Raw genomic sequence first — 23,989 nt, 5'->3', positions numbered from 1 at the left:
CAGCTATCTGTGTTACTATCTACTTGTCTGATTTTCTTTCATCATCAAGTGGACTTTTTCAGCACCTCTGCTTGCATGGTGCTCAGCTGGATATGGTTCTAGCCACACTTCTACAGATACAGCCCCTGTATCCCAGTTTCTTTCATCTAAAACACTTTGGATCAGACATGATTTTAGTTGAATTCTGGGACTCAGGAAGAAAGGTACAGCAGGCCACTGTCTTCCTTTCCACTGACACTTTTGAAATTCAGAGACGTGAAGCTGCTGAAGAAATTAAGAGATATTTCTCTTGCTGGAAGTGGGTGTTTTCTGTCAGGACTGCTTAGCATACTGCTTGCTCATTGGAGCCTTCAGTAAATAAGCATGTGACTTCTCTAAAACACAAAGAAGGAAGAACTGGCTTCAACGTTAGTGGAAAATACTGAAATTAACCTTAATTCATTTTTAATCATAATGAGGAGGAGGAAGAGAAGGAGGAGTTTATCACATACTAGTTGTTACTGCTTATTCCTGCTCTCCCTGACAGCAAATAGGAACCCAGCCCCACCCAGCTCTCTCACAAAGGGCACACAAAAGTAACCACTAGGTTTACACTTCCTGTTGTCGATGTGTTCCAGGTACTGATCTAGTTCATCCTCTAATCCTACGTGGTTGGTGTTATTACCTTCACTTCACACAGGTGGACGGGCACAGAGAAGTTATGCAACTTGCTAAGTGGGAGGGTCAGTCTTCCAGCACAAACTAGATCTGGTCCAGAACCCGCAGGGCCCATCTTTGCAAGACCACAAGTACCTGCTGCCAATGTGCATGCTTTGGACAGGGGCGAGCACTCCTCACATACCTCCCAGAACATGTAAATGAACTGAAATATCATCATCTTTGTGAAAATAACGACTACGTCCCAACTAGCAGAGCATTGGGAGCTCATTCTCCACAATGAGTCGCTATGGGAAGCTAAGGTCACAATTGCCAACTAGGGACATTATTCCTGGGAACAGTTCTGGTATCCTTAATCACTGTTACTTTTCTTATTGCAGAGACAAAACACCAGATACCTAAAGTTAAAGGAGGAAAGGCTTATCATAGCTCCGTTTGTAGAGGCTTCTGTGCATAGTTAGCTGCATTCAGGGTAGGGTGGCAGGCCAGTGAGGCATCTCAGAGGAGAAACAGTCCATGGAAGGTGGGAAGGAGACAGCACAGTAGCAAGCAGCAGCAGCAGCAGCATGCACTGAGGCAGAAGCCTCTCCTTTTATCCCAACCAGGCTACCCACCTTTTGGGTGACCCCTAGGTGGTCCTTCCTATCTTCCACACCCAGAACTATGCTTAACAAGTCAGTGGACTAATTTAGTTGTTCTTTTTTTGTTGTTTTTTTGGTATCAGGGATTGAACTAGGGTCCTTGCACTTTTGAGGCGGCAGCGGAACCACTGAGCTAAATCTCCAACCCCAGGGGATTTAGTAAATCATGCACTCTTAAGCCCAGCATCGCATAGTTTTAATCCACCATCACACAACTTTATGCCAGCATCACACACCCTAGCACCAGCTCCCTCTGGAAGCTCCGTCTATGAGTGCATGAGGCTTTGGGAGGACATCTAGACATGAGCTGTGACAATCACATGAGAATATCATTCAGCTATTGGCTGAGACCCTTCTGAAGGCCAACACTGGTTTGTGAGATGGGTGTAGGACAGTGACCAAGACTGGGGAAGCACAACTGAACACAAACATGAAACACACAGGCAACAGTGAGCAGCAAGGAGGAAGTGATGCTCTTCAGTGGGGTGATTCATGCAAAGGGCATAGTCCAGGAAGCTCTCTTAGAAGCAGTAGTCAAGCTGGGTGCAAGCAGCAGGAGGAGGACACATGGAGACAGAGGGGGAGAGTATTTTGGGCCAAAGAAGGAGCAGGTGCGAAGACCCTCTGACCAGATTCTTAGCTGGGGCTTGTGTGGCCTTAGTCACAGGGCCAGAGGTCAATGAGATCTGGATAGAAAGGGACGAACTGCAGCCAAAGAGGACTTTGCATTTTACACAAAGCTAAGAGAGGTCCTGGTAGAGGATGCACTTTATCTGAAGTGCCTTTTACAGGCATATGGGATATTAAACACTTTCTGTGTGTTTATATATTAAATTTTAACTTTATATGTGACAAGATCCAAGATTTCAAACTGACTTAAAGTTCACAGTAACCCTAGGGAGAGAAGTCTTTTCACCCCAGTTATACAGACAAGTACACTGAAGCTCAGCAAATGTAAATCACTGGCTGAAGACCCAGAGTCTGTTAATAAAGTGGCCCCAATTCTAGGCCTGATCAGCAGAGGAGAACCCTCCCGGTATATGGGCCAGAGCATCAAGACCTGACTTCTGACTCTGCCCTTATTTTTAAAATGCAGTGTTGGGGATTGGACCCAAGGCTTTCTCACTGGGCAACATCCTTAGCCCATTTTTATTTTTAATTTAGTGTCTCACTGAGTCACTAAATTGCTCAGGCCGAGCTCAAACTTGTGCTCCTCCTGTGATCCCAGAGTGCTGAGATTATAGGTGTGTATCACCATGCCTGGCTGACTCTGCCTTTTTTTTGAACAGGTAACCTGCTAAGTCATTTAGGTTTCTGGTTATAGCAAAATAACAATATCAACCTTATGGAATTATTCTGACATTTACATGCAATCAAGTTTCTGTAAATCTATGCAGAATACGGTAAGGTATAAATCCACTTACAAATATTTTGTCAGGATTTTGCAAGTCCTAGAGCTGTACACAAGTGCAATTTGGAAGCAACAACACACTAGAATTAAAGAACACCATCTTTGGAACTTGAATCTTGAGGCTCCTTCAACTTCCCCCTCTCCATCCCTGGGCAGGTTACCCAGTTACACCTTCAGACTCTCCTCTGAGAAACGATAAAATAATGTGTATCCTGAATGATTGTTAGGAGATTAAAGCCAATAATCCACACAAGTTCTTAATGTAGTTCTCAGAACATTCCAAATACCAGATCACTAGTGGTGTCTATTATTGCATTTTCTATGTGAAAGGACAGGAAAGAGTGACTTGCCAGTTTGGGAGAGATAGTAGGGCCAGACAGCAATTCTGTAACCAACTTATGGGCTCCAGTCAGCAGACATGGATCAGTAAGAGACTTGGAAACCTCAGAGCATTCTGAGTTGAGCCCTGTCTCGCTCCATGTATTTCTTTCCAGATCTTTGTGGGCTAGAACAAATAAAAGCATGAATTTTCAGAAATATTGCTCCTACATTAAAACTTACTCATTGCATGGCATTCTCCACTTGCCTTATTGTTAATTAATTTTAAAAACAGTCCCAAGCATGAGCAAATGCACACATTAGAGTAAGTAAATGGGTTCTCCAGAGAAAAGAATTTCACTTCTGGTTTCCATTACCAATATGCCTATAGGGATCAAGGAGAAGTGCACACTTTCCTAGATGCTTATAGGCATCTCAGTAATGATCTGAGCAATCCACAGATAGATAAATCAATTAACAAGAAGGAGTCACAACCATCTTCTTAAAGATTTTAATTGAAGGACTCAGATTCACTCAAATGTGTTTTTCTTTCCACCTGTAGGACTGGATGGCTTCATAAACCAAGATATTTCTGCAGAGTTTGATGGGAACACACTTTTGGCCCAAGTGTTTTAGGTGCAATGCACACAATGAACCTTCCTCTTTACCTAGTGGTTTATCAATAATCAGTTAGTGCTAAGCCAAAGGCTGCTATGTGAGCCAGCTCGGAAATTGTCGTACTGGAGAAGCAGTGTCCCAGGAGGGTGGGAGGGATGCTGGTTGAGCTATGTAGGGTGTGCGGGCTTCTTCCAGATCCGTGCTCTGACCTCCTGGGCCTTCCCTGTACCCAGGGAGCCTGATTTTCGCATTCTGTCTCACAGGAGTCTCTTCTCCTCTGGCTTCTTTCCAGCTGAGTGTGTTCCAAAGACAGAGAGAACTTAGAACTCAGGATGTGCATTTCTCCTGCTCCCTCTTTGGCAACACCACTGGCCATGGTGCCTCCTGCTCAAAGTTTCCTCCTTTGTCCCTTTAGGCCGAGAGGGTAATGGCTCATGGCTATTGCTAGTCCCTTATTTTTAACATCCCTGGTCATGTCACTTAATTCTGCCCACACCTCCGCAGCCTCTTCACTACAGTCTCTCCAAATACCCTTGGAGTGAGGAACGTGCCTCCCACCAAGAGCCAGACACAAGGGAGAACAGTTTCAACCATTACACAGGTGCCAGTAGTGGTGTGTTTGATCACAAGGATGGGAATGTGGAAGTGTGGGGTGAGTCTCCCTCCCTTCTTTTCCCTTTCCTTTCTTCTCTCTCTCTCTTTTCTCTTTCCTTCCTTTGCTCCTTCCCTCCCTTCTTCCTTCCTTCTTTTCCTGTGAGACTGAGGAAACGGAGCACCTCCTAATTTCACCGTGGAATGATTTGGGTCACTGTGCACTTCCTGTGAGGGCAGTTTAAGAGGGGCTGTGGGAGTTCATGTGGCAGTGGGGCTGCCCCTGAAGGTGAGGGGGCCTCTTTTGCTTTCACTCAGATCTTTTAAATGCTGCTGCTCAGAAATATGCTTTCACAGAGTCTTTATTTGAGGGCTTTTCTTATACATTCGACTTCATGTTCCCGGGGGTACAGTCCATGGTTTTAGTCTCCTGACTGACTCCTACTCACTCGGTAGTCATTCTGAACATGGTAGGTGTTTTACAATTGCAGATTGTTTCATAGGCTAAAGAAAAGTGAATGAAATGGATCTCCTGCTTTCCTGAGGGTTTGTACTGGAGGGGAAGCTTCAAGTATCATTGGGAGCTTTTATTTTGATGGCCAAATCTTGGAACCAGAACTGCTGTGGAGAGCCGTGGGGCAGACTGGAATACACAGCATCTTCATTCAGAAGGAGGAAATTCTAGTGTTTCAACATTTAACCTCCAGCAAACTCTCCACACGGGCAGATCAGTGTTGGCTTAAGTGAAATATAAATCTGGGTTTTATCGACACAAGGGTGAGACCCTACCTGTGTTCAGACACATGGCTCATCTCAAAGACACCCTTAGCCACCAACAATAGTTTGAGGATAGCGTCCTTATCTGGGAATAATGGCACCTGACTGTAAGCCTAGGGCTCACTCTGGGAGGCTGAGGCAGGAAGATCGTGACTGTGAGCCCAAACTGGGCAATTTAGCAAGATCTTGTCTCAAAATAGAAGTAAAGGGCTGAGGATGCAGCTCAGTCTGAAGACCTTGAGGTCAGTCCCCAGTAACACACACATACACACACAGACACACACACACACACACACACACACACACACACACACTCACACGGGTAGATTCCTCAGAGATTCCACAAGACAGCACCTGTGGAGGAGGCAGAATAGTACTCATACCTGGGGTGCAGGTATCTCCTGAAAACAAATGCCAGAGGGCAGGGAAGACACAGCCTCTGACCAGTGGCCATCCCGCGTCTCCCAGCCTCAGACACGTCTGGCAGCCTGAGGTCTATGCTGTGCACGGGCCCTCAAGTCTCAGAACAAATGCACCACCCGAGCCAGACAACATCAATAAATCATTTAAAAACTTAAGCTGTGGGCAGTGGGGATGAAGGGAGCTTAGTTCTTGTGGGAGAAACTAACCAAACAAAAGCATCCATGCTGGTCAGAAATACGTTAGTGAGATTAATTCCTCATTAAATGCAAGTCCAAAGCCAAACAGCAATGCTCAGTGCGTTGTGTCGAACTGTGCTGGGGAGGGCGGTGGGGAACGGGCTGGGGCAGGCTGTCAGCCATGGGAGGCCACGGGTCACAGAGGCCAGAAGGGATCCCGGTCCTGGGTTGTGGGCAAGGGATTCTTTTGCTGAAAGAAGAGATACAGGGACAGGAAAGGGCGGGGTGCTCACAGGAGGTTGCTCACATCCTCAGAGCCAACTCTGCCTTTACTCCATGCTAATATTTGATGAATCATTCACTAATGCAGAAAAAAAGAATTCCCTTAACCTGGCTCTTTACCTTCTTAGAACAAAGGACGGTACTTCCTTCTCTCAATGAGGTAGACAGGATCTAATACCCTGCTACACTCAGGAGGTTTTTCATTCTTATAAATACACCCATTTGTTTAATTGGATAAATGAAAAATTAAACATTCTGCAACCTGTGTGATCTTAACTCTTTTTTTTTTTTTTTTTTGCATTTGGAGAATAGCAAAGCTGTGAGCATCCAAGGTGAAAAAAGCAGAGGTCGTGAATATCTCAGAGGCTAGGCTATTTGTCAGTGTCAGTGGTGTGTGAGGTGCTGGACAGCTCTTGTTGCAGGTGGGGCATTTCTTGCACATCCTGTGCAGCCGGAAGTGGACCGTGGGGCCAGCCCTGCTCAGCTGTGGTGCTCCACTCTCGTGGTTCCCAGAGGCACAGGGTGTATGCAACAGGGTAAGTCAGAGTCCTGCTCTTGGTGGCAGTGTGATTACTGGGAGGGAGAAGTCCTCTCCTTTAGGGGTGGGTATGATAATGACGTCCATCCCTTTGTTGGTTGAGTAGCTTCTAGTGTGAGCCTCTGTTCCCAGTAACTCATTCAACACATTGACTCATTCAACCTCAAAGCAAGCTACGGGGTCAGAGCTACTCTTACTCATAATTGAAGGATAAGGAAAGTGAGGCACAGAGAAAGTTGGAATCCTGGAGCCAACAGGGATAGTCTCTGATGCCTGGAGAGAAGTTGTGCAGAATGGTGGGAAACAGACGAGCTAAGACAGACGCAGGAGGGAAGGAGAGAAGGGGTGAGTCCCATGATACCAAATCCTGCAAGCAGGTCTTGAGGGCCCGGTGTTCGCGTCTTTTGCTTAGTTTTAAGGAATTCTTTCCTTCAGTCCTCTTTCCAGACAGATGAGTGCGCACAATTCCCTTCTTTTTAAATTTAGTTCAAGTGGTTTTCTATTAATTACTTGGAGTAAAACCACTCATCATGCCTTGTTAGTGGTACGGGTTTTCTCAAGGTCACACACGGGACTCACATGTAGTAAACTAAATAAACTAAGTCTGCCATTTATTTACATTTCTATTTTATAATGAATGTACAATTTTAAAACTCACTTTTTAGAGCAAATCAAGTGGATAGGTTTTGCTAGGGGACACCACTGCTGCTATCTCCCTGCATCCACTTCGGTAACAGATAACCCTCTTGCCACTTCCTGTCTGAAGCTGGTCTCTCAGACCCACTTGCATCACTGCAACTTAAAGCTAAACAGTATTAGAAAACGAAATTGCTCTGGATCAGGGCTTATTTGTTCAACTTTACAAACTGTAGATTACCAGGGCCAATCAAGAGAAGATAAAGTTTGATTTGAATTTCCACAAAGAACATGATTGTGGCTCGTTCCTCCGTGGCCATGGGAGGGGACTTGTGTGTCTAGATGGGATCTGTGCACGAAAGCTCTGCGTCACCAAAACTCATCTGCTGAAGGCTGGTTCTTGAGGTGGTGGGACATGGAGGTAGCAGCTCACCTGGGGTGGGGCCCTCACCAATGTGATTAGGGTCCTCAGAAAGAAGAGGAACAGCCCGGAGGTGACTACTGTTCTCTGCTGTGGGTGCCTAAGAGAGCACAGGGAGATCGTCTGCCCACAAAAGCGAAAGTAGAAAGCAGGCCCTCAGCAGGCACAGGAGCTTGGCCTCACCCTCCTCAGGTCTGCAGAGGTAAGCACTTGCTCTCAGCCACCAACTCTGTGGAGCCTGTGGGCTCAGAAGTGTTCTTTGCACAATCATCCAGGACACTAGAAGTTGCTAGCCCTTCTCCTGCTCTGCGCAGCTCAGCCTTTATCTTCTGGTGGCCTGCATAGCACCATTCTGGTCCTCAGCTGACTGCCTATGGTGGGAACAGTACGATCCCTTCCAGGTCTCCTATCCACCCCTTCCTGGAGCCTCCAGTTTGGGGACAGCACTGGCCTGTTAGAAAGCAATGGACGGCCACAGGTCATCATTACGCCTGTGATATCACATGGCTTTTCCAAGTGAATTGCTACCAAGCTGCTCGCATGAACTGTTGTGCGCTGAGTGACATCTGACCCTCCAGCCTAGCAGAACTTATCCACACTACGGCCCTTTGTCTCACCGGCCAACTGACTGGTGAATTAATTTGGACTGGAGAGTGCAGTCTTGTTTCTTTCACTTAACTACATCCTAGCAGCTGTCTTCCACGTCCACACTCAAAGGCAGCATGAATTCAGCGGTGGAGGAAAGGGCAGGACGGTGGTCATGAGCCCCATCTGGCACTCCCAGGGCAAACTATGTGGCTGGCCACACTCAACCACCACAGCCACCTCTTGACCAACAGTTCCACATGCTGGGACATCTTCTTTGTTTTTGCTCCTGGAAAATCAGTGAGCTACCTCGAAAATATCACCCTCTGCTGAAGATTCAAATCAGTGCTGGCTGTCAGGTAAACAGTGTGCTTAGGACAAAGGAGATGTTTCCTCAAAGGTGACTTGTGGATGAGGTGACCCTCCAGTGGCTTTGAGAGCAGGGCAAATTCTCGTCAAAGACAAAATGTTCCTTTGTTAAGGGAAATAAATCATTTAGGACATAATTTACTCAATGACTTCTCTAGAATTACTAGAGGCTCAGCGTTCACACAGGCTAAATAAATCCAATAATTTAGTTCATTTATTTCATCATTTAATCGCTTCAAAACATCTTTTGTATAAGTACAGAGCCTGACAGGCGTGAATGTTTTCCTGTTTTGTATTCTTATATTGTAACAACACAGGGTTAGCTAATAAGTGCAAATTTGAGATCAGTTTGTTATGAAAAGCAAATTAAACACAGCACTTTCACTTCGGTGTGTGAGTGCAGAGGAAAACCGTGACATGGAGCTGATAATAACAGTTACAAAAGCGTCTACCCGGCTGGAGATTCTCAACTTGCCTCCTCTCTGAAATGTGGGCTCCTTGATCATCCTTAGCTCCTGATGAGAAATTTAACTGGAGGGAGGACACACGCTTGGAGTTTGCCAGTCCACAGACACTAGGATGAGACTTGTCAGATAATGCGGCCAAAATCTAACCCAGCGACAGCAGGCGATGAATGTCGAGAGAGCTGTAACACTGCTTTGCCTTGCGTACCTTTGGGTCATTTTGTTTTGCCTAATTCAGGCCAAACACTCCTAGCAATTCTCTCACAAAGACACACTTGTATTTATATGGGAAACTAAATGACTGAGAACTGTGTGGTCTTTGACAGCTTGACACTTCAGTGAGGAAACAGGCAAGAGCAAAGGCACAGCCACACAGGTCCTGCCTCTTTCTCACAGTATTTTCTTTCCAGTGGGGGCATCAGTAGGTATTTTGTTGCTTCGTAACATAAGCCACAATCTTTATCCTAAACTCTTGGAGCCTGGTAGGCTTTTCAGACAATTTTGCTTTTCAAATTCAGAAAGGTTAACAAAATGTATCTACTGTATAGTTTATAATATCTCCGAGATGACCAGGTTAGCTATCTTACGATGAACTGCAGTATTTTTGCAGTAAAACATATAAATATTCACATGTAGGTGAAATAAATAAATACTACAGATAGTGTCAAACTTATTTAGATTGGGTTTTGTCACCAACTGAGTTGTGCCCATACCCCCTACCCCCATCGCCACTAAAAAAGTTGGCTTTTAAAAGATTTTTAAATTTGGAATTACAAACAATAAATTATGGATTTATCTCTATGCATTTCTTCAAACCACTCAAGAACCTCCACCTTCGATTCTTACTAATTTCATTGGTTAGTTTGTCGCATACAGTATTAACCTGAAACATACTTTTTTTCATGCTTAAAATTTTACCTCTAATCATTATGCTCATTGATCTGTTCACCACAGTTCCTTAGTGATTTTATCATTTCTTGTTATGATAAGAATTTTAAGGCTCAGTTTCCCATCTTAGACAACATCTCGTTATTGTGCCTGCACTAAGTGCTTATATCAAGCAACAAAGCTTCCTGTGACTTCAGGCAGAGGAAGGGACTCTAGCTTAAGCCAAAGAGCCTTTACTGGGAGGAAACAGAGTTAAAAGAAGGGCTGGAGAGCCATGCTTGGAAAAGCAGGGAAAAGAAAAACTTTTAGACAGAGAAAAGTAGAATTTTATCAGGATTTCTCACTTCTCCCTTTTACATTTCCCAGTGGCTCCGCTGAAGACCAGGCCCCGCTGGGGCCAGTGTGTGCCTCCCTGGGCCAGAAGAACCTGGCTGACTCTCCCGCCACACTTGCGCCAAAGGTGGAACCAGAAACGGGGCTGCTACTCACTACAAGAAAAGTGCTTGTGGATTCCGAAGGCACAACGAGCCTCACAAAAATTCTCTCTGGATTTCAAAGTATCTTCAGAATATGACCCTTAATGCTTGCTGGTTTAGGGACATGCAGTCTTACTATGACAATTTTTACCATACTCCTACCAACCTAGTTCATCCTGCATGCAGAGGAGTTGCATCTTTTCAGCCTTTTCTCCACTCTCCCTTCTTTCTTGAGCACAACAGCTACAGATGTTCATCAACAGATTTTATTTTGTGCTACAATCAGTGAGTTATTGTGACGGGATCTTCCAACAAGGAGCGTCTCACTACCAGAGGGGAGCCTAATGGTGCAAACCACTTCATTAGTGCAAAAAGCAAACACTTCCCCTAGTTACATAGAAAAAGCAAGCATCTGCCACAGGGATCCAAAACCAAGAAAAGGAAGGCAGCAAATGAATTCACAGCTTAAAACTTTCTTTTTTTCTTTTTTGGTATTGGGGATTGAACTTAGGTCCTTGCACTCACGAAGCAGGCAGCAGAACCACTAAGCTAAATCCCCAGCCCAGTGGCTTAAAACTTTTTAAAGGATATCATCACCCTCTCTCAGCCTGTGTTTTGTGAAATGACTTTTTGAACCAAGCGCAGTTTTTATAGGTGAGTGCACAAGATCTCAGCTTGCGTTGCTGGACACACACAGGTCTTACCTGGTACTCGTACTCGGTGAAAGGCAGCAGTTCAGAATCCAGAAAGGAGTTCGTGCTCCCATTGTAGGTCAGCACTGGATTGGATTTCCCAGGCTGAGTTGCTGTTTGTCTTCTGTACAGTTCATAGGACAAGATGATTCCATTTGGCTGGAGAGGACCTGTCCACAGAAGGGAAACGGTGGGCTGGAAGCCCCCTGGCGTCGTCCCCACCTCCAGGTAAGGAGGAGGCTGCATGAGGGGAGCTATCTCCGGGGTCTGGATGGCGGCCCTGTCACTCCATGTGCACCCCAGGGTGGTGCAGGCTTGGATCCATACTTCATACCTGCGGACGGAAGGTAGGATCACAGGGCATCAGCGTGACAGATATGTGTGGGACAGAGCTTTAAAAGATGGAGCATTCTTATAAAGAGAAGTGCACACACATTATTATTTTCTGGTTCTGGGGATCGAACCCAGGACCTCTGCACTGAGTTGTACTCCCAGCCCCCTTATCTCCTTGTTGGAGATGGGGGTCTCTTTAAATTGCAGGCTGCACTCCAGCTTGCAATCCTCCTCCCTCAGCCTCTCAGAGGGCTGGGATTACAAGCCTGTGGCATCACACACAGCTCACATTTATTTTTATACACAGCTCTTTGAGTGCTGGTGATGGAACCCAGGGCCTTGCGCATGCTCAAGAAGAACTGCACTGAGCTATGTCTCCAAGACTCCGGTCTTTGGTTAACTTTTTAAAAGACTAATGAAATCATATTGCCATGGAAAGTTCATTTTAAATCCTCCTGGCTTGGCAAACTAAAGGAAAGGCTCTTATGTGTTTACAAGGCCTGGGCACAATTCTTTCCCTGAAGAAGGCTATGTGGAATAAATCAACTTTCAAGATTCTTTCCTGTGAAAAGTCTAGTGCTCTACAAAAGTATTTAATGCAGCAATGAGGAAGGCAGCTCAGGGAGTGAGGAGCGGTCTGGGAGCTCTGGGCTTCCCCTGTCTCTGAGCAAGGGCCAGAGGATCCCCGGGCCTATTTCCAGGCTGTAAAGGAACAGCACGGAGCTCAGGTCTCGGCAGTGATAAATCTCGGACCTGATACCTGACATCTTACAACAGGTTCCGGTACGCACCCCAGAGACCTTCCGCGGCCAGAGTGAACCCAGTTACATGGGAGCACCCATCACCAGGACACCTCATCACCATCCAGTTCAACGCAACTCATCAGTTAGGCTTTGCCTCGGAGCCGGTGTCAGTGTCGGCCGCTTGAACAGGTCTGTTCACCTAGCAGGGACTCTGGTTAGTGTTGAGTGCCTCAGGTGGAAAACCAGCATGTTTTCACCCACGGATTTTATGACACCCCTAATTTCCCCTCGGCACCCAGCTCGTCTGCCTCCATTTCTCTGGGTCCAGGCTTTTCCTGTCCATTTTCCACCTTTTCTCTTCAAGGAGTTGCTGCACCAGCTCTCCAGCATACGGGCTTCCTGCTCTGCAAGTCACCTTCTTCTCGTCCCCTGTGACTTATCCCATCCACCCCGCTTCTCCTCCCCTTCCACTTTCTCTCCCCTTTGACCCCTCTCCACACGGATGAGCTGGCAGGCTGACGCGAGCACACCCAGAGCTGCGTGTGGAAGAGCTGTGAGGTCAATTTTGATTTTCCACCAAACGGTCATTCAGTTTCTGGATTATCTGTGGTAGCTTCTGAATCCTGGGTCAGCTGCTTTCTGGAACATTCCCAGGCTACTTCTTCCTAGTGAAGCTACAGTGGCCGACAGTGGACACACTAATGCGTAATATTAATGAACATGACTATGCTTTAAAAGACATAGGGTAGTGGTGCTATTCTGTCCTACACCAGCAGTGTCACAGCTTTAATTACAGGGAATAACAAAGAGACCCCTCTTGCACCCTTAAGTGTCCCTGCTAGACTCACTGGATGAACCAACCTTTTTCTTTCCCAGCCTAGGAAAAGCATCCTTCTCACATCTGGAAAACTATATTCTGCCCTAGAAATCTTTGTGAAGAACAGTTTCAAGGGCAGGGGGAGTCAACTGATGGCAGTTTTGGAACTCGCATGTAATGTCAGGGAAAGAGGAAGCCAGTGTAGAAAGCAGAGCTCCATAGCCGGTGTGGGTCTTTTACATCCCGAATTAGAGTAAAATAAAAGCCAACGTATGTGGATTAGCTGTGGAGGACACCTGAGGAAGTTTTAATTACTGTTTAATATTTAATGTGCCCCTAAATAATTGTCACGAATAGATGCACAGGACCATGAATGTTTCATGTAGCCAGCACTATATATCAGAGATAATTATAGAGGTATCTAATCTACACATCGGTAGATTACAATGATAGCTCAATTTTACCTGTGGTGGCTGGAAATCAACACTTTTAGCCTTTAATTTTTTTAAATGGTTATGTTAATTTTACTAAATTTTAAGCATAAAATGCCTTTTATTACTCTTCTCCCTGGGGACTCAAGTTACTTAAAACGTGATAGGGAAAACTGCCAAGCAATTATTTAAGCTGCAAGAAGATTCCTTTGTGGAGGGAGCAACACACTTTCATGCCAGCCAAGAACTCAGAGAAAACTGCCAGGAGAATGTGAGATAGCAGGATAGTACAGTCTGAGGAGTCACAGCTGCAGGGGAAGACAGTCCTGAAACGGCGGGGAAAGAGTCTGGAACAGTTTCTATTCCGGAAGCAGCGCTGGATTCCTATGAACAGCTCTTCCCAGCACTAATTTCGTTGCAGACCAAGTCTGGCTGGTCACCGCACTCAGACTGCACTTTATCCTGTCTTACTGTGCCTCCTTCTGTTCATGGGCTGGGGCAGGAGGCCCTCCCGGTTCTGGGAACTTCACAGGAGCCGGTGACTTAGGAGGGACTTGGTTTCAGGAAGAGGCTTCATCTCCGCGCTGGCTTTGCAAACATCCCCTGCAGGAATCCTGCTCTCCTGGGGTTCTGCAGAAGCCGGCTTTCTCACCATGACCGCTAGATGGACCGGGTTGGGTACATCGTGAGTCTGGCCTTCGGAATTCTCTTTAGAACTGACCAGGGGCTGGCACGGCAGAAGGGACAATGGCTTCCTCCAAGGGCACCCGCTCGGCCACCTACCTGTGAAAGGGCTTCAGCTGCTCCACTACGAGCGACCGTGCACCAAACGAGCCGTGTGTCCTGTTGATGGCCAGGGTTCTCCTTTCTCCCTCTAAGAGCTCGCGCGTGAAGACGGTGTAGTTGACGATGTTGCCGTTGGCCCTCACCGGAGGGTCCCAGCTCACAGAGATCTCACGAGGGCCCCTGGTGTGCAGTGTGGCTGGCTGCAGTCCTGTGAGCGCCGAGGGGCTGGTCCGCTCTTTGACTAGAGGACTGGAAACGGCCCCTTGGGCGTTGGTGGCCGTCGCCATGTAGCCATACTCCATACCTGGGGTGAGGGTGAAATCGTGAAAGCGCCTTTCCAGGCCGGTGTACACCACGGCTCCGTCCCTCCTGAGCTCATAGCTAGGGATCTGGACCTTTGGGTTTCGGGGGGGCTTCCAGGTGACGTCTACGGACTGGGAGTCTGTCACCTGCAGCACGGGGGGAGCCACGTTCTCCGGCGGGGCCTCCATAGTCCGTGCAGCCCTGGGCCCACTGGTGGCGCAGCCCCCGCCCGTGCAGGCGAGCCGGGAGAAGCGGTACCGCGTGGAGGGCTGCAGGTGCGACACCAGGAGGGAAAGGCCCCGCCCAGCGGGCTGCTCCGAGCCGGCGTACCGCAGCCGGTAGTGAGTGATGTCCCCGTTTGGGGTGGACGGTGGGGACCAGGACGCACCGATCTGGCTGGCACTGACGGCCCGTAGAACCGGAGGGCCTAGTCCCGATGGCGCGGCCTCGGGGGTGGTGATCCGGGTGGCCTCGCTGGTGGCGCAGCCTCCGCGTGTGCAGGCGAGCACAGCGTAGCTGTAGGTGGAGAAGGGTAGCAGGTCGGCGTCTGTGTAGCTGCAGGTCCCGGCGTCCAAGCGGAAGGGAAGGCGCTCCCCGTTCCTCTGCAGCCCATAGGACTGGATCACGCCGTGCGGCTGCTCCGGGGGCGTCCAGGACACCCGCAGAGTGGGGGGCTCCCGGGACACCCAGGCCAGCTGGGGAGCAGAGAGCCCTTCGGGGGCCGCCTCTCCGGTTAGAAGCTGCTGCAGGCTCAGCTTGGAGACGGCGCCCGGACGCAGATGCAGGCTGCGGAGCAGGAAGCGGCGCAGCCCTAGCCCCTGGCTGAAGACTCCGCAGGCCTGGGGGAGAAGCAGAGGAAGACGCTGCACTGAGCATCTCAAAGAAAGACCCCCAAGAACGACCTCGAAGCAGCACCCTGCCAGCAACCTCGGAAATGGAAGCCTTTTCGGTTAACAAAAGATCTGCAGAGGTTTTTTAAAAGGTTGGGTAATATGTAAGCACTGATCTACGCCTAAGGCCGCTGACCCTTATTCCTCGACTTAAGTCGTGCTCATCAGGTGCTCCTATTTTTATTTTTAGGAAGAAAGGAAAGGCATTCAAGTCCCAATTTATCCATTCTGTGGGGGTTTGATCTCATCCTCACTAGGGTAAGATCCACCTACCTTATTTAGGAATTTTCCACAGAACTTTCTGGGAAATGGAATTGTAATGCTTAGTATTTGTTATTTTGGGGTGCCAGGGCTGAAAATATGTGTGCACGCGTACAGGCACATATACACACGTTAATGCGTGTACAAAAATGTATACAGAGTATACACAAACATGTAATTTTGATGACTGGGGGAAAAAACCCACCCTGTCTTTCTTATGCTGTGGAGGAAAACTGACGGCTTCTTTTGGGGCAAAACATTTTTGTGCTGGTGAAAACTGTCTGAGGTTTATCAACCAAACACAGGTAGTTTTCATGTCTGTATTACTCACTGTTCTTGGAAAGCTGGAAAGTAACTAAATGTGGACGCAGATGTTTCTGAGCTGGGACTTCCCACCCTTTCCTGCTTCAGTGCCCTCAAGGTGCCACCTCCTGTGGGTGAGGAGCTGTGCCTCTGGCGCTGGGGGGGTGGGGCACACGCCGGCCTGCCAGGGCACTGCCAGCTCCCGCTGCTCCTGCAGACTGTGGCTGATAGAACAAACCTGGGCTGCTCAGGAGCCCTTCAATGTCACTTAAAATGGCGCAGCCCAGACTTCCAGAAATCTAGGTTGGAGCGCTGTGTTTTGATGTGATTCTCCTTGGCTTCCCAGGGTAAGAGCAGGTCCCTAGGGGAGGAGGGGTGGCCCAGATCCCACAGGAAATGCAGATTCCATGTCAGCTCATAAGCCTCTCGGGTCCCTGGAGCCCTTGCTGCCCCTGTTGTTCCCTGGGCAAACGTCTAATGAGCATTACCCTCAGTTTCCCCTCTCACCCACGCTGCTGAGAGGCTTTGGAGAAAAGTCCAAATGTGTTGCTGTAGTTTAGATGAGTGTTTCGGAAGGCTCATGCTAAAATCCCAGTCCCTGGGAAGGTGCTCTTGGGAGGTGGTGGGGCCTGGGGGAGAGGGAGCCTTGTGGGCAGTCCCTGCTTCATTGTGTATGTGCCTGGCAGGGGACCTCAGGACCCCTTGCCCTCTTCCTGCTTCCTTTCTGGCATGATCAGCACTTCCGCTCTGGCTTGCAGTCCAGCTCTGACCTGCTGCTCTTGTCAGGAGCCCAAAGACAGGGGCCACCTGATCTTGGGCCTCCAGAACCATGAGCCAAAAGAACCCTTTTCTCTTTATAATTTAGTTGCCTCACATATTTTGTTATAGCAACAGAGCACTAACACTCACAGGCAGGCTGGTCTCACTTTACATTTCTCACTGTACATTTTCAGTAGGTGCTCACCAAATTGTAACCCTGTATCTTCTTATGCATTTGTCTCTCATTTGCTGAAGTAATTATTTTGTGTGCTCTCCTTTCCTCACTAATAGCCAACACCCCTTTTCTTGGCACTGTTGTTGGTTATTGACACACCACATGGCTCATGAGGAACAGAAGCCTTTAGAAAGGAATGCTCTCAGGTTACATTACTGTCACCAAATCCTTGGCAATCTAGACTAATAAATATGCTAAGGACATAATAAATACTCATTAGAATACAGGTTCGTGTGAGGTGACCTTGCTCAACTGTCGGCTAATCCGAGTGTTCTGAGGATGTGTGAATTAGGCTAGGCTCAGCTACGCTATTCAGCAGGTTAGGTGTTTTGGATACACATCCTGTCTGACAGTATTTCAGCTCATGCTGTGTGAGCCCACAGAAAGCAGAGAGGCATCTGCGTTTTCCTTCTGTCCCTTGGCTGGCGGGGAAGGATCTGTGCTCCTGTCCGGGGCCACCAACTTACGCATCCCGATCTCTCATCCTTCCCAGTGACTGCACTCTTGCAGTTATCCACATTATCTCCTCCACCATCCGCTTATCTTCTTTGCTGGTCATTCCCGTAATCTTTGAATGAATTGTAGTATCTTCCCTTGACTTTTAAATAAAGCTTTTCAACACCACAGTGCCCTGGCTACTCCTCCATTTTATTCCTCCCTTCTCCCCAACTTTCCTTCTTTTCCATTTCCTTCCTTCCTTCCTTCCTTTCATCTTTCTTTCTTTGTGTTAGACACTGAACCCAAGACCTGCATATAGAGTTACATGCCCAGCCCTTTGCATTTTCAGTCAGGGTCTCTGCAAGTTGAAAATTTGCCCAGGTTGAGCTAGAATTTGTGATCCTCCTGCCTCAGCCTCCAAGACACTCAGCTTGCACATTTTCCTTTTCATCCAAACTTTGAGTTGCCATCCTCACGTGTCATTTTCTCCTTAAGCTGTGGCACAAAGCGTTTCCTTTCCACCACTCGATCTTGTCAAGATCAAAATGACCTCCTCTTCCTCCTCCTCCTCCTATAATCCAGCTAATGTGGCCTCACGTTATCTGATCCCACAGTAGCATCTGACATATGTTCTCTCCACCTTTGGGACATCCCACTCCTTTCTCTCCCAACTCAACCTCCGAGCCTTGATCTCCAGAGGGCGTGATCCAGCTCTCCTCATTACTTGTTATTTTCTTTCCATATTAGCAGATCTCATTCAGCACCATGGCTCCAATGCCACCTACGGGTGCTGAATCTTTAGCTCAGTGCAGACCTTTCTCAGGGGACTTAATGCCTTGGACTCCCCACTTGCCCCTCAAACCTGAGCATCTTCCAGTTCTCTCTTCCCTGGCACAGCTCAAGGTCAAGACCTAGAAGCCACCCTGCAGTGCCCCTTCTCCTTCATGCTTCTGATTAGAAAGGTTTTCACCTCCCTCTTCTCAGTCTCTCTCAAACCCACTCATATTTCTCCACTTCCGGCCTCTCACTGTAATCCAAGCCATCATTGGTCCTACCCTGAATTCTCCAACAACTTCTGAACTCCATCCTTCCCCTTGTGGTCCATTTTCCATCCAGCAGCCAGTGTGATGTTTAGAAATATAAATCTGACCACTCTACTTTTTGCTTAAAGCCTTCAGTAATTTTCCATTCCTGTTCCTTGCCACAGTGCATGACACAACCAGTCCCTGGCCAATTCTGCCAGCCTCTCTGGGTGCCATCTTTCTCTGCTCCCTGCTGGTTACCACTTCGCCTTTCTTTCTTTCCAGTGAACACAACCACCTTGTTCTCTTGCATTTACTCTTCACTTTGTCTGAGCATTTTGTTCCCATATCTTTGTATGAATGACTCTGTCTTGTCATTCAGGGCTCAGCGCAAATGTCAACTCAATTCAAATGATTATCCATTCCGAAATAGCCTGAGCAGGCATAATTGCACTGCTCTATTTAATTTTCTTTATAGCATCCATTGCTCTCTGAAACTCCCTACTTTGTTTATTTACCAGCTTTCTGTTTGCCTCTCTGTTCACCTCCCATAGACTCCCCCAAGCTTATTCATATACATGTAAGGGCTGTGACAGCAGGGACCTTTCCTGTCTTGTTCACTCTTGAATAAGTGTATGGCACTTAGTAGAAGCTCAATAAATATTTGGTGAAAAATAAACGCAGGCGAGAGGAGTCAATATTCCTGTTGTCAATCATGCTAGGGAGCAGCAGGTGCTGGGTGAGGACTCAGACACTCACAGGAAGGGCTGATGGCAGTGATGGAGGGGCTTTTCTCTCTGAGGGGACTTCCGGCTGGCTTGTGACTTGGGGATGTGTTCCTAGGCTTAAGCCTCCTGCCCCAGGGTGCAGGATGTCTGGTGTCAGTGCTGCTGGCTGCTTTTGTCTCTGTCACTCGCTCAGCTCTAGCACTGGACAGAAGCAGCCAGAGATGCCAGGCGGGTGCCCGGGACCCGGAGCTGCTCATGCAGTTCTAGGTCCGCTGTGTGTTCCTTCCCGCTGTCACCCTTCAGGGGGCTTGAGGGGCTGCAGGACAAGCTACAGCTTAGTCTTTCCTGCTCTATGTGGAACTAAGTGGGGGTCTCTGTGCCTGGAGGAGGAGGGCAGGACAGAAGGGTGGTGGCGGCGGCAGCTGCAGGCTGCAGAAGGTACAGTGCCGGGGTGCAGAGGTCCCTACCGCTCCGGGCCAGTATAGACGGGAGGCAGAGGCGGCAGCAGGGACCCACAGGTGAGGACCTTCGGAAAGGAAGGGGAGGCCAGCTTTGCCATGGCCGAGGGCTCAGAGCATCAGAATGCGCCCTCTGAGGACATGAAACCTCCCGGTACTCACAGCCTGGGGAAGCCTACATGTGCGTGTGACATTTGTCCGACTGCTTCTTGGGCAGTCAGCAGGCACCTGCAAGTTGTTTAGTGAGCTCTGTTCAAAGTGCAGATTATGCAGAGTTTAAGAGTAGGCCTAGGGGGCCGGAGATTTGGCTCAGTGGTTCTGCACCTGCCTCACAAGCTCCAGGTCCCAAGTTCAATCCCTGGTACCAAAAAAAAAAAAAAAAAAAGACCTAGGGAGGAGCCTTCAGGTGCCCTGAGAACAGTCGCTGGGAGCTCAGGGCTCCTGTGACTCCTGCGACTTTCTGGCTTCAGATCCCAACGCTGTCTTTTCCTGCATGGGTTGGAGGAGTTATTCTGCTTTCCTGGGCCTCGGGGTGTTCAGGTGCAGCTCTCTGGTGGGAAGAAGTGATATAGTCCAGGGACATGGGGCGGGTACACACGTGATGGAGTTTGATCTGCGACTACGAGCCCAGGGAGCCATCGGGGAGGTTACAGACCCTGTGAGGGGTGTTGACCCACAGAGACCCCAGAGCACCCCGTCTGCTTCTCCGGAGACCCCAACGCTGGCTTCCATGCAGGGCAGGCAGCCCTTACCTTGATCGCACCATTGGTCCTCACACGCTCTGCCCAGCGCAGCAGTGGCACCCGGACATTCTCTTTCTGGTCCATGGTGAAGTGGCTCAGCCCATTCATGGAAGATTCCAAGGTTTGAACCTGAGTCCAGGGGCTTGAAACTTCTCCTGCATGGTTTGCAGCCACCACGCTGATGTGGTATGTTGTGGACGGCTTCAAGCCGAACAGGTGGGCTTGGCGGCTTGTTCCCTGGAAGAAAGTGGACAGGTTAGGGCTAGAAATGGCCAGAATCCCACTCTCTGAAGTCCATGGCCAAAGACACGCCAGTAACTGAAGAGTCCTAAACAGTCACTAAGAAAACCAAGTTCTGGTCTGGGGATCTAGCTCAGTGGTTCTGCCACCTGCTTTGCAAGTGCAAGGTCTTGAGTTCAATACCTGGTACCCCACCCCCCAAAACACCAAGTTCTTGCTGACACCTTGAACATGTCACCTAATGTAGGATTCCAGATACCCAGAAAGCCTATGTCAGGTAAAAGGCTTGACTTTTCAGACCGTGTGCACCAAGAATGTGCTATATGAACATTTAAACAAATCTATGAGGCCTCAGGGCTGCGTGTAGCTCACAACAAAATCAGGGGCACCCAGCTGTGTCACAGAGATGGATAACTGCCTACTCACTTACCTTAACACAATTAAGTGTTTGGAGATTTAAGCCAAACAGTCCAAATTCTCTAATCCTCACTGCTATTTATTTATCCATAAGACTCTTGCACTGCCCCAGTTTTCCTCCCTCATTCTCTTGCTGTGTGTTTATATCTTACAAACTCCACAAAACAAACACATACAAGAAAATAGTAAAAGTCCCACTGAAATATAAATGTACAAACACCCCAAGAGAACCCTGCAGTTAGTAGCAATGTGAAAATGTCCTCATTTGTTAAAAACGCCATAACTAAAACTGTGAAACATACCCAGAGTAATTATTACTGAGGCTTTGAGTATCTGGTCTTTATTGACTGAAAAGAAAAGAAAAACAAGGGACAGCTGATTTTTTTTTCTTACCTGCTTGGAGAAAAACACTTCACATATCTTGCATAACTAAACCGGAGCTAAGAAGCTTAATGTTTCCAAAGGCCCTGGGGTGCTCTTTCTACATCTGGACTGGATGGTTGTGTCTGGTTAGGGTAGAAATTATGTCTTCAAGTGGGGTAATAATGTATGTGTAGGTAAACATACACAAATTAGCATTTTCTGTTGTGTACCATACTCATTGCCAATTAGGTTGGACTGGGGGAGTAAGGCGTTTACATTTAGTGGTGTGTGAGACTGGGGTGGGTTTTCTAGATGTGTACTGAGAGTCCTCAGTTGTCTTCTGCTTCCGTGGCTGAGAGAGGAGAACTCTGTCCTGGGAAGAGGATCTGGTATGGTTTATATCTAGATGTCCCCCAAAGCCTCATGTAGTCACAGGATCACGGGTGTGTGATTCTGAATCAGTCCACTGATTGGTTTAGCACTGATTGGGTGTGGATGATAGAAGACCCCTTCAACCAATAGTCTGCAGCCTGGTACTTCTTGCCCGCCCTGCCATGAACTGTTTCCCCCCTGAGAGGCCCCTCTGCCATGTGGCCCTGCCTTGGAGCCAGCCAACTATTGTCTGAAACCTCTACAAACTGTGAGCTAAAGCAAACCTTTCCTCCTGTAATTTGTGGGTGTTGGGTATTTTGTCCCAGTAATAAGAAAGTAACTAAGACAGGATCTTATTTCTGAGAGTGGGTACCCAAGACATCAGGCACAGTTATATGTAAGGAAATTCTCTTTAATTTGGGGCTATAAAATTTTGGATACATCTAAAAGAAGATGACAAAATTAAACTGAATAATTTTTCAAAGAAACTGGTTAGACAAATTCAAAATAATGTAGAAATAATTTTCCACACTATTGTCATCATCACTTTCTTATTTATAAAGTTCTAGCTGTGTTCGTGTTTTTTATTATGTGTTAAGCACAGGCAGAGAAAATGCAATTTCTCTTACCTATCAGCAACCTATAAAGTCAATTTTCCTATTTCAGTAAGTCCCATTATGAAATTACAAGCTAACCTCTTGAAATCTTTTAATATTTAAACATTTGCTAAGCAACCAGACTCTGAAACAAATTTTATAGAAATACTAAGTTCTCTTTTTTTGAAATATTAAAAGTTAGGTCATAAATATTTAAAAACTTATTTCTCCACAACATTGGATTGGTCTTTTAGATAAATATAACACAGAACTAGAATGACCACAATGAATATTAAATCTGAGGGTGCTACAAGTGCTGATTATAAACATTCTGTTCCAATAAATGATTCCTTTTCTGTGGAAATAGGGCAAACACGGGCAGGATTAATAATGCAAAAAAGAATAATTCTTTGTTCAAGAATCTTCAGTAATAGATGCCAAAAAAAGCATACGCTCCAAAGCAAATTGTAATCACTTCGAGCAGATTATATATAAAAGAGGGAGGCTGTTGGGGGACACTTAGAGATCGCTTCTGTCATAAGAAACGTGAAGAGCATGTGGGCTATAAAGCAAAAACATATGTATATTGTCAATAGCAGCACCTGCTCAATCACAGCTAGTTTCAGAGCTGAGAGTTCCACTCGCCCCTAGATGGCAATACGATCAAACACTTTTGGTAACACGAGCACTTGATGATGGACAACTGGCATTCAGTCCTTCAACACACTCCAGGAGCCATTAAACAAATAACAAAACTGATTTCATGATTTCACGATAGATTCTTTTAAGAAACACTTATGGCTCAGACCCTGGAAAGCAGAAGTACTCACAACGCCCTGGCTTCAAACTTCCACCATCTCAAGCCCCAATTCGACCATGCCTGGCACAGAAATCATTACAGGTATGATCCTACAGAGGGCGATCAAAACAGTCACTTTGCCTAATCTGGTCTGTATTGGTCTTTAAAAAACAGGGAAGTAACCACACGTTGGGATGAAGAGGAAAAAGGTCTGTATATTGAAATTTAAAGTTCTCAATATTAATTTATTTTTGAAGAGCTACATCCCCCCACCCCCTCAAAAATATTCTCACCTCCCTTAAATAGATCTCAACAATAGGTACACTCTCCGTCAATGACTAGCAAAGGCCAAATGAAAAAGTAAAGAAACATTTAAAAATACCAAGACAGTCCTTAGCAATTTATCTATCTGCACCTTCCTCAGGAAGCTATTTATATCGCTCGCTTCTGAACAGATCTCCAACACCAAAGTTCACTGCTTCAGAACCCTGTGGCAAGGCCTGGATGTAGTTCCCTGTACACATTGGGTTGCGCCTCCTTCATTCAGTTGTTATTTTCTCTAAACTCAAAATCTGTGCCGGAGCACCCTGGGCTCCATGTTGGGGGCACAGTTTCTTCCTCCGGAGCTGGAGCAGGGAATCCCACTGACCAGCAAGGGCTGTCGTTGAGGAAAGTTCCCTCTTCTTGCTCCTTCGTTTGCCTGTCTTTCTGCTCCTTTCCTTTTGATCCCTCCCTCCCTTCTCCTCTCATTCCCTGTCCTCTTCGGAGAGTATCTGCGTTTGATGCTCCACCTTTGATATATTTCTTCTCCTCCATTGTCAGCATTTTACTCTTTTCTCCCCTTCACTCCTCCCAGCCATGGATTCTTTCGAGTTACACTTTTTGTTCCCTCTGACTCTGGGCTACCAAGTTGCATTAATTTCCCTTTATTTTCATCCATTCTATGCCCATGTCCATAACCTTCCTCTTGATATATATATATATATATA

At 47.2% G+C, this 23,989-nt stretch overlaps 1 protein-coding gene across 1 annotated transcript in view; it reads right to left on the bottom strand.

Moving 5' to 3' along the window:
* Ush2a (usherin) overlaps positions 1-23,989 on the bottom strand; it is a 678,059-nt gene that overhangs the window by 45,446 nt on the left and 608,624 nt on the right. Inside the window, exons 60-62 of the mRNA XM_033762039.1 lie at positions 20,223-20,450; positions 14,071-15,215; positions 10,976-11,297 (exon numbers count right to left, since the gene is read on the bottom strand). Of these exons, the coding sequence (XP_033617930.1) occupies positions 10,976-11,297; positions 14,071-15,215; positions 20,223-20,450 (1,695 nt within the window). The remainder of the gene's footprint in view (positions 1-10,975; positions 11,298-14,070; positions 15,216-20,222; positions 20,451-23,989) is intronic.

This window comes from Fukomys damarensis, unplaced genomic scaffold (assembly GCF_012274545.1).
Source record: "Fukomys damarensis isolate Sample0158 unplaced genomic scaffold, DMR_v1.0_HiC HiC_scaffold_11, whole genome shotgun sequence".
Lineage (NCBI taxonomy): Eukaryota > Metazoa > Chordata > Mammalia > Rodentia > Bathyergidae > Fukomys > Fukomys damarensis.
Note: the sequence above shows the minus strand (reverse complement) of the source record. Positions and strands in the feature narration are given on the sequence as shown.